The 10,527-nt window shown below is 35.6% G+C and overlaps 1 protein-coding gene across 1 annotated transcript; it reads right to left on the bottom strand.

The window, feature by feature from the left end:
• Positions 1-261: 261 nt before the first annotated feature.
• NEP2_2 (NEDD8 protease Nep2) lies at positions 262-6,360 on the bottom strand (the record flags this gene model as incomplete). The annotated part of the gene is made up of 4 exons (XM_051219162.1): positions 262-361; positions 3,794-3,870; positions 5,535-5,633; positions 6,337-6,360. The coding sequence occupies 4 exons, from the start codon at positions 6,358-6,360 to the stop codon at positions 262-264; spliced, it is 300 nt and encodes a 99-aa protein (XP_051067597.1).
• Positions 6,361-10,527: the final 4,167 nt, after the last annotated feature.

Below are 10,527 nucleotides of genomic sequence, written 5' to 3'. Positions count from 1 at the left end.
AGCGGACATGTAGATCAGTTAAATTCATTCAAAGATTTTCTCATCCAACATTTTCATAATTCTGAGGTTTTTATGCTGATATGAAGTTTTGTGACCGATAAATAGGTATTTAACATGAATATTGAATAGAATCATAAAATAAAACCGAAGATGAGAATTGTGTATTTTAAAGATTTATTTCAGAAGATGCAAAAAAATTACTCAAAAGTTTTAGCGTCGCAAATCAACTTTAGGGCGGCGAATATGTAATTCACATTACTTTCACCATATATCGCATTTTGTATCAGGATTCATTGGTGAACCAACTGGACATCCATATGCATGTGCGAATTCTTTGCTATTAACCAACGCCCTGAATACTCTTAGAATGTAGAAAAAACAAAGTTATTTCGTTAGTTTGTAGAGTCGTAAACTAAATACAGAAGTACTATAAAGATTGCAAACTGAAATTACTGTTTTCTGAAAAAGGTTCTGAAAAGTTAGTAAGATTTAAGGTAAATTAGGGGGGTTGTACACCATCATAACAACCAGAGCAACCATTTATTTAGGTACATGGAATGTTCGTACAATGTAGGACACCGGCATAGCCTTCCAAATTGCTGCAGAAATGAGAAGATGCAACCTAGAGGTGCTAGGGATTAGTGAAACACATTGGACGCAAATTGGACAACAACGATTAACTTCAGGAGAACTTCTGTTATACTCCGGCCATGAAGAAGAAAAAGCTCCACATAATCAAGGAGTTGCATTGATGCTGTCCAAACAAGCACTTACAGGATGGGAATCTCATGGACCAAGGACCTTCAAAGCCTCCTTCAAAACAAAGAAAGAGGGTATTTCAATGAACATCATCCAATGCTATACGCCCACCAACGATTACAATGAAGACGCTAAGGATCAATTCTACGATAGGCTGCAGTCAATCGTCGAGAAGTGTCCAACAAAGGACCTGACCATTCCGATGGGAGATTTCAATGCCAAGGTTGGAACGGACAACACTGGATATGAAGACATCATGGGACGACACGGACTGGGAGAAAGGAACGAAAATGGTGAGAGATTCGCGAACCTATGTGCCTTCAATAAACTGGTCATAGGAGGCACTATATTCCCACATAAATGCATTCACAAAACCACATGGACTTCACCGGATCACACTACACAAAACCATATCTGCATCAACAAAGAGTTCAGGGGGACGATGGAGGACGTGCGGGCCAAGAGAGGAGCTGATATAGCATCAGATCATCACTTGCTGGTCGCCAAGATGAAATTGAAACTCAAGAAGCACTGGACAATGGGGCGGACAATATCACAACAGTTTAATACGACCTTTCTTCAGGATACTGACAAACTCAACGAATTCAAGATAGCCCTCAGCAATGAGTTTAAGGTCTTTCATGATTTACTATGGAGAGCAACCGGAAGGGGATCAAAGAGGCAATCCCTTCAACATGGCATGAGGTTCTGGGTCACAAGAAGCACCGTCACAAGGAATGGATAACTGTTGACACACTGGATAAGATTCAAGAAAGGAGGAACAAGAAGGCAGCAATCAATACCAGTCGAACAAGAGCAGATAAAGCCAAGGTACAAGTTCAATACACAGAAGTAAACAAGCAAGTGAAGAGGAGCGTCAGAACTGACAAACGTAAATATGTGGAAGATTTAGCAACGATGGCAGAAAAGACTGCAATAGAAGGAAACATGAGACAACTGTATGACACGACAAAGAAACTCTCTGGAAATCGCCGCAAACCAGAACGACCAGTGAAAAGCAAGGAAGGCGAGGTAATCACCAACATTGAAGAGCAACGAAACAGGTGGGTAGAACACTTCAAAGAACTCTTGAATCGACCAGCCCCACTGAACCCACCCAACATCGAAGCAGCACCCACGGACCTCCCAATCAATGTTGGCCCACCAACAATTGAAGAAATCGGCATGGCCATCAGACAAATCAAGAGTGGCAAAGCAGCAAGACCAGACAACATTCCAGCAGAGGCACTGAAAGCAGATGTAGCAGTAACTGCAAGGATACTCCACATTCACTTCAGCAAGATTTGGGATGAAGAACAAGTACCAAAAGACTGGAAAGAAGGACTTCTGATCAAAATATCAAGGAAAAGCGATCTCAGCAAGTGTGATAACTACAGAGGCATCACTCTTCTCTCAATACCAGGAAAAGTCTTCAAAAGGGTATTGTTAAATAGAATAAAGGACTCCGTAGATGCCCAACTTCGGAACCAACAGGCAGGATTCCGTAAGGATCGATCGTGTACAGACCAAATCGCAAATCTACGGATGATTGTGGAACAACCAATTGAATGGAATTCATCACTCTACATCAACTTCATCGACTACGAAAAGGCATTTGATAGCGTGGACAGAACAACACTATGGAAACTTCTTCGACACTACGGCGTGCCTCAGAAGATAGTCAATATCATACAAAACTCATATGATGGATTACACTGCAAAATCTTGCATGGAGGACAGTTGACAAAGTCGTTCGAAGTGAAGACCGATGTTACGCAAGGTTGCTTACTCTCACCCTTTCTCTTTCTCCTGATGATCGACTGGATCATGAAGACGTCAGCATCTGAAGGGCAACGCGGGAAACAAGGGACATCTAGGATGCAGTTAGATGATCTAGACTTCGCAGATGATCTGGCCCTTCTATCCCAAACGCAACAACAGATGCAGGAGAAGACGAACAGTGTGGCAGCAGCCTCAGCAGCAGCAAGTTTCAACATACACAAAGGGAAAAGCAGGATTCTCCGATACAACACAGAATGCACCAATCCAATCACAATTGACGGAGAAGATTTGGAAGATGTAAAAACCTTTACATGTTTGGGCAGCATCATCGATGAACACGGTGGATCTGATGAAGATGTGAAGGCGCGGATCGGCAAAGCAAGAGCAGCATATTAACAACTTAGAAACATCTGAAACTCAAAGCAACTGTCAACCAACACCAGGGTCAGGATTTTCAATACAAATGTCAAGACAGTTCTACTGTATGGGGCAGAAACCTGGAGGACTACGAAAGCCATCATCCAGAAGATACAGGTGTTTATTAACAGCTGTCTAGGCAAAATAATTCGGATCCGTTGGCCGGACACTATTGGCAACAACCTACTGTGGGAGAGAACAAACCAGATCCCAAAGGAGGAAGAATTTAGGAAGAAGCGCTGGAAGTGGATAGGACACACACTGAGGACAGCACCCAACTGCGTAACAAGACAAGCCCTCACATGGAATTCCCAAGGCCAAAGGAAAAGAGGAAGACCAAAGAACACATTACGCCGAGGAATGGAAATAGACATGAGAAAAATGAACAAGAATTGGATAGAACTAGAAAAGAAGGCCCAGGACAGAGTGGGTTGGAGAATGCTGGTTGGCGACCTATGCTCCATTGGGAGTAACAGGCGTGAGTAAGTAAGTAAGTAACACCATCGGAATTCATTACTACATGAGTTTTATAGCCATTTGTATTGTGGGCTTAGTAACATGAGTACAGCATTCAAAGAAAATGAGGTTGATTTCATCTAGAAAATCCAATGCTAAATATATGTGAACCTTCGTTATATACTGCATTATTCCCAATAAATAGTTTTCTTTCAAAAATGGCAACGTTGGGTACTAGTTTCTTAGATTTCACTGAACGTATTGTCTTATGTATGTCATCAAAATATAATTGCTACACATTTAATTAGATATTTTTACGATAATATGAATGAAACATTTACTCATTTCATATGCAATTTCAATTTCTGTCAATGCTCACCTGTATCTTTCCATTACATGTGGAACAACTATTGAATGTATTAAAAGAGAAGTTCCACTATGTTGTCCACAAAGAGACTTGAAAAGTAATTAAAAAGAGAGATTTAATAAATTGCTAATTATAATTTCAACAAGAACCCAAAATCATACAGTTAACTTTAAGCGAACACCATTCCTAACATACTTTTGGCATACATAGTTTATAGTTATATAATATACCCTTGTAAGCTAGGGTATTTTTACATTGTTTTTCAGGAGAACCAGATACCACCCAGACCTTCACGTGACAACCCAAGCAGTACAACTCAATCCCGTTTAACAGAAGAGACAGACACCGCCCAGGCTTAAATTTTATAAACCGAGCAGTACAGCTCAATTACGCCTCACAAGAAAACCAGACACCGTATAGGCTTTAACGCTACAATCTGAATAGTACAGCTCAATCCTGTGGCGCAACCACACAGGTTCCAAGCACCCTGGTGGACCATTCGCACTATTCATATACACATTCACATCACATCGCCTGAATCAAATGTGCACAGCACGAACAGGCCAAAGTCGACCTAGTCCACATACACCACAGTCAAACTCATTAATGTTAGCAATGGCGACATGCCTTACAATGTCACAATGACAATGGCCCTTGAGAACACTGAAAAGCAACCACCAGTATGAATGAAATCGGTTAACCAGCAAACCAATTTGGGGCATGAACAGTCAGCAAAACTTGCCAAAGCAATGCCGAACCATCCACAATACCAATGGCGAACTTCCAGCCTCATATTAGACCTTCAGCCCTACATAGCCATATAGCTTATGGGTTTGGACACGTATAAAAATGATATGAATATTTGAGATATTTGATCAAATTCAATAAGTTTTCAAATGAATATATTTGAGTTAGTTGGTAATTGTCGCTTTACCAATTTATTTATTGGTCTACATTTTCAACTTGATTGATTTGTTAGTTTCTATTGTTTAATTGATTTCACTAGACTGGATGGAAATTTTGCCAAGTTGGAATTTTTTTCTACTAAATTTCCAAATGAATTTAATGATAATTCATATGCAAGTGAATGATTCACAAATACGTTTGATTTTGACGCTTTATTGAAAATGGAGTGAATTGGTAAATCTCCTAGGCTTAATAATGTTGTTATGGGGTTTATATCCTGTCTGATAGATTGTAAATAGAGTAAATCGGAAAAGAGTTTGGTAGTTTGAGTCAATGTGGAAAAATATTTATAAGCATTGTAGAACCTATCAGTAGCTAAGTACATAACGTGAAGGTATTTATGGCAATTGGTCCCAGAGTGAACATCAGCTATGGAGCACAGGTACATCCAGCTGAAGAGTCCTAAATAGGTTGAATCGCACTTCCTGGAATCCACTGCTAGCCATCGTACACCTTCATTTACACTAAAGAAACTATTTTTTTATTGTTTACTGTGTATGTCTACTAAAATAATAATGCCAGCTTTGAAATATGTTGGTGAATTAAATCTCCAGGTAAAAATTTAGTAACAGAATAATTATAAATGAACGAAATATACGATGAGCATTGGTTCCTTATAAGTAACTTAACTTTCTTTGGAATTTCGTTATTACTTATGTATATTACTAATGTGTATGAAATGTAAACTAGATTCCAAATACAACAAATAGTATAATATAAAAGTAAATATCTCTAGACATTTTGATAAAACATAGTGATTTATAACATGAAAAAAACTGTGACTTGCTTGTGCAAATGAGAGAAAGAACAACTGATCAGATATAAGAGAGAGATTATAATTTTGATTAACACTATTCGAATACTTCTCATATAAACGCCTGTACGTCTAAGAAATGTAAATAAATTTATATAATACAATGATTATTATAAATGAGTTAATGTCTTTCTAAAATATGGTTGCATTATTGTTATAATGGAATATTTTAATAAATGTATACATGGTTTAAATGGAGAAAACTTATCTCAAAGATTATTGATAACTTCGTTTTTTTTTTTACTATCAACAATCAAAACACATACACAGATTGTTTCACATTGTTTGTCGATGTTGAATGAGAATTTAGGGAAAAGTTTCGACAAATATTTATATAATGGACAGGTTCATGGTCTGAGTTGTCTACTATTCTACTCAATGAATAGATATTGAATATTTACTCTAAATAGTAACTAATTCACATACGGATGAGAAAAAAATAATCAAAGTTCTAGGTACCAAATTACATGTTCATCTTCATAGGTAACAACAACAATAACTACTACTACTGCTGTTACTAACACTAATAATAATACAACTATTAACAATAATAATCACTCTATTTTCATAACTTAAGTGAAATATTTCTGAAAGAATATTATATTTGTAATACACTCCGAGACTGGAGTTACAATAAATCCAACGTTTTACTCCATGGTCTGGTCTGAAGTTCGGCAAGTGAAATATTGTCATTGTGATTTCTGTTCATAATTTTTCGCATTGTTATTAACACCAATTTAAACATAATCATTTACCTTCAAAGCATTGAACCCACCTTGTTATTTCTTACTGATTTCATATCTAACACTAAATATCTGGATCTAATGCGTAATTATATTATCTTATCACACAGAGGACAAGATAATTGATTGTATAGCTTTGAAGGAGTCTACAAATTCAGCTGTTTCTGCTATATTCGGCGTACAATCAGGCAACCGACATATGAGTGAACATACCTTAGCTTGGTCTGGAAAATGCCAGACGAAGATAATGCACAGCTCTGTCTTCGCAGTAGTCGTGTGGTAGATAAATCTTAATCGATTTCAGTGATCTATCGTGAACCTTCATCAGTTTCTAATGGGCTTCTACCACGTCTACTACAAATAGCAAAATCTTTAGTGATTCCAACGTATAACACTATTTTAAGTGTTCAGAAGTATTTAGTGACACCACTTTCACATCATTGGCCAGTTATCACTAAATATAAGATCTCATTGATTTTCTTGCATCCTGTATCCGTTTATCACTTTTCACCTCCTTCCGTCTATCTTCTTCACTACGTATATAATTACACACTCTCTACTACACAATTTTAATTGTTTGTTGATTGCAATTTTAAAGTCCATTTATCTAAGCTTGACCTACTTTTATTGTCTAACTATTGACTAGAACTTTTGTCATTTCTTTTTTTACCACTACTAGTACACCTTTATTCTTCTTATTGATCTGTACTTTCTAATGTGTAGTTGTACAATTTATTTCATTATGACTATTGACTCACAAATTGCTTTGATTAGTTTAATGTTTTGATTAACTCATACATCCATGTATATTCAATTGAAGTTTGATGAAGATCCAAATGAAAACAATACTGTTCGGCTATATGTATCACATTATTATTGTGCTCAACATATATTATATATTTTCATTTTAGTCATTAACCTTGCAATTTCATTTGATACAGGGGACATGTTGAAGTTGACACTGCATATTAATCGTTTCAGCATTAAAAAGTTTCATTTTATTTTATAAACAACTCTGAGTTTCTATGGCTATTCGTCAATATACATCAACAAAATTGATTGTAGGAGAGTTGTAACAGAAATATAGGGAATGGGAACAAATAATCACCGGATTAACAATTTTTTGGGTAAATTTTGTTTCATTTACGTGATCACGAAAACATACAGGTTTCAGTTTTGACTCATGTGCATGTTGAAATCATTTAGCGAATTGTTAAGTGAAATGGTTTACATTCATACAACAATCATGTTGAATAAATGATGTCAGTTCAAACAATAGGTTTAAATAATAGAAAATGGTTTAGTTATTTAGTTATCTGATGGTAATATAGATTCTGATATACAGATGGAATATCATTAAATTACTGACCTGGTTTAAATAAACGATCTGAAATCACGAAAAAATACTTATTTGAAAAATAATAAGTAAAAGTGAAAGGAGCAGACGGATTGTCATTTGAAAGATTTAGATCATTAGTGATTATTTTACACAGATTTTAGTCTGTTATTTGGGTTCACATTAGTAAGTAGTGTCAAATCTCCTAAAGACGAAAATATAAAGATGCTATGTGATATAATAGTAGTTGTAATAATAATAGTAATAATGGACAATTAGCATTTGTCGTTTGGGTTAGAAAATGAATGAAATCTTCTTACTTCATTACCACATTGAATAATGTAATGAAGGCACAGAAAGTTTGCTGAAGGAAAATGATTTGTACATCCTTCTGTTTTCTAAGATTTTAATTAGCATATTCGTTACAAGATTTAGAGGGAAGATGTCCAAATACGAACCAAACACATACTAAATCAGTCCACGAAATCAATTTGATTTCATGGTAATGTGGGTTCTATTGAGTAGAAGGCATCAATCCATAAGATAATTTCGATTAAAGTAAATTCAAATCTTTGCAGTTAAATAATAAAATTAACAATTTGTGATAACTTGTATTGTTTTTATATCAGAGATATCATGACAACTTACGGGTTATATTTGTGTAACTGGGCTTTCAAAGTGTCAATATATTTCGCTTTACGGATATAGAATTCATTTGTGTAATAATTGTCCTCTCGAATAGGGTACTAAATATTATTTGTGTGAAAAAACATTGACAGAGATCATTTAAAAGGTGTTTAAAGCACGTTCGACACATTCTGTTTTCCAGTTTATTGAGTAAGTATTTCTGAATCAAGGGTTTTGGGAAAATGCAGTGTCATTGAAGCAACATTTCGGATTTTCATTGTCAAACTAATCATTGTCACATAAATTGACTTTCCTCAATTTGTAACGCCGAGTTACCGAAATGATTTGACTAATGCATAAAATTTTACGAATAGTCCTCGTGTGATTTTATGTTTCATCACCTAATGATATACATACAACCTTGTACTGTGACGAGTTTGTAGATGATTTTGTACCCAAGCAGTTGAATTATGGTGAGATTGGTGTGCAGTTTTTGATGACCAGCAGATTGGTCCATAAATTGACCGATATATTTGAACCATTTAGGGTTTAACCTCTGAGTTTCCGAACTGCAGAATAAAGACCAGTGAGTTGAGGTTTCTCTGCCACGTAATGATTGAGGCAAACCAATGTTGTTTGGAAATGTGAAATATGGTTTTATTACACTAAGTTTTATCAATGATGAGTTCTAGGAACAACGGTGTTTTATAAGTTTCACATGTCTCCTCCGTGATAACCGGAGTTATTTTGTGTAGAATTAGCTTATTATTATGTACAATGATATATAATATAACCAGTTTTCAATCAAATAATCGTTAGTTGTATCAAATGGACATGTAAAATAATTTATTTTTCAATAGTGAAATAAGTGTAGTTAACTTACTTGGAATACTGTTGAGAGATTTTCTTTTTGTTGAGAAGCATTTTGATTGGAGTACAAGGCAAATATGCTCAATTTTGAAACCTTGTCTTGCAAAAATGGCTTTTCTATCTCACCCAACCAGTTGAGTTTTGATATTGAGTCAATTACAGTGAGTTTAATTTCGTTAAACATATTGATCAGCAGTAATACAGTTAAAACTAACCACGCTGAGAAAGTGTGTGTCATGTTTGAAAATCATTACGAACAAGTTACAAGAGATAGTTTGTGAGGTTTTTACATGAGCATATCTTAGGCGTGAGCCAAGCAACCTAGTTACAAGTTCACGGCAAGTGGTTGTACTATAGCAACTGTCCTACAACCGATTTCGATTATGGTTAATTTTGGTCATGCTCTTTTATTGACTTACTTAACAGACAATGTTATTTGAATATTAACAATTTGCATATCTCACTGTGTCGTTATGATCACTAGATCACATGACAGACTCTAGCTAAAGTGTGAATATCTTGAATGTCACTCGATGATTCATCCTCCTCCCCATGTATGCATGTACTCAAATCCTATTATTAGTCCTTGCTTTGCCGTGCTGTGCACTTATTCGATTTGACCATAAATTTGCCTCTGTATTTGCTCGCATAAACATATTCACTTCTCTGCTTCAAATTCGTTTGATATACTTATAGCATTGTGATCTGCGCTATCCGCTAATAAACCGTAGTTACCGCTTCTCATTGCCTTCTGATTTCAAACAACGTTGATATTTATATGATAATGGTTACGAGAGTGATTGATGAACATGCTATGCCACTACAGTATGATGGATTTCGGTTTTTCAATTTGACCATTGTTCTCTGTTCATCAAGAATATGTTTTTGATATTTAAATTGTGTACCAATATACAGTCTAGAAGAGTAGCTTAATAAGATCATTTGGATGGATATTAGAATCTGTGTTTTATATGGATTTGGTGAGAAACATGGTATACAGGTGATAAAAACATTTTGAATGGTTACGAGCGTTTAACTAACATCATAGTTAGTTGCCTACTCTTACTAAATTGTATTGTGTTACACCTAATCTTGACAATGTAATGTAATGTTTACAATAATAAAGTCTCATCCCATATTGTTCGAATGATTATTGCACAGTGTAACCCCTAGATCTCAAAAGAGACCACACCAGTGATCACAATTCGTAGGGATTCTGAAGATTATTTGAAAAACAATCAGCAGATTTTCGCCGAAACTGTGTTTGTTTCGAGAAAAGTGGTTTGAGTTGACTGTCTGACCGAAACTAGGTCGATATTGGAACGATGTTGATCATTTGATGTAATTCATGTAGGAACGTATATCCGAAATCAAAAGAATAATTTCACAA

Source organism: Schistosoma haematobium, chromosome 2 (genome assembly GCF_000699445.3).
Source record: "Schistosoma haematobium chromosome 2, whole genome shotgun sequence".
In the NCBI taxonomy this organism is placed as follows: Eukaryota; Metazoa; Platyhelminthes; class Trematoda; order Strigeidida; family Schistosomatidae; genus Schistosoma; species Schistosoma haematobium.
Note: the sequence above shows the minus strand (reverse complement) of the source record. Positions and strands in the feature narration are given on the sequence as shown.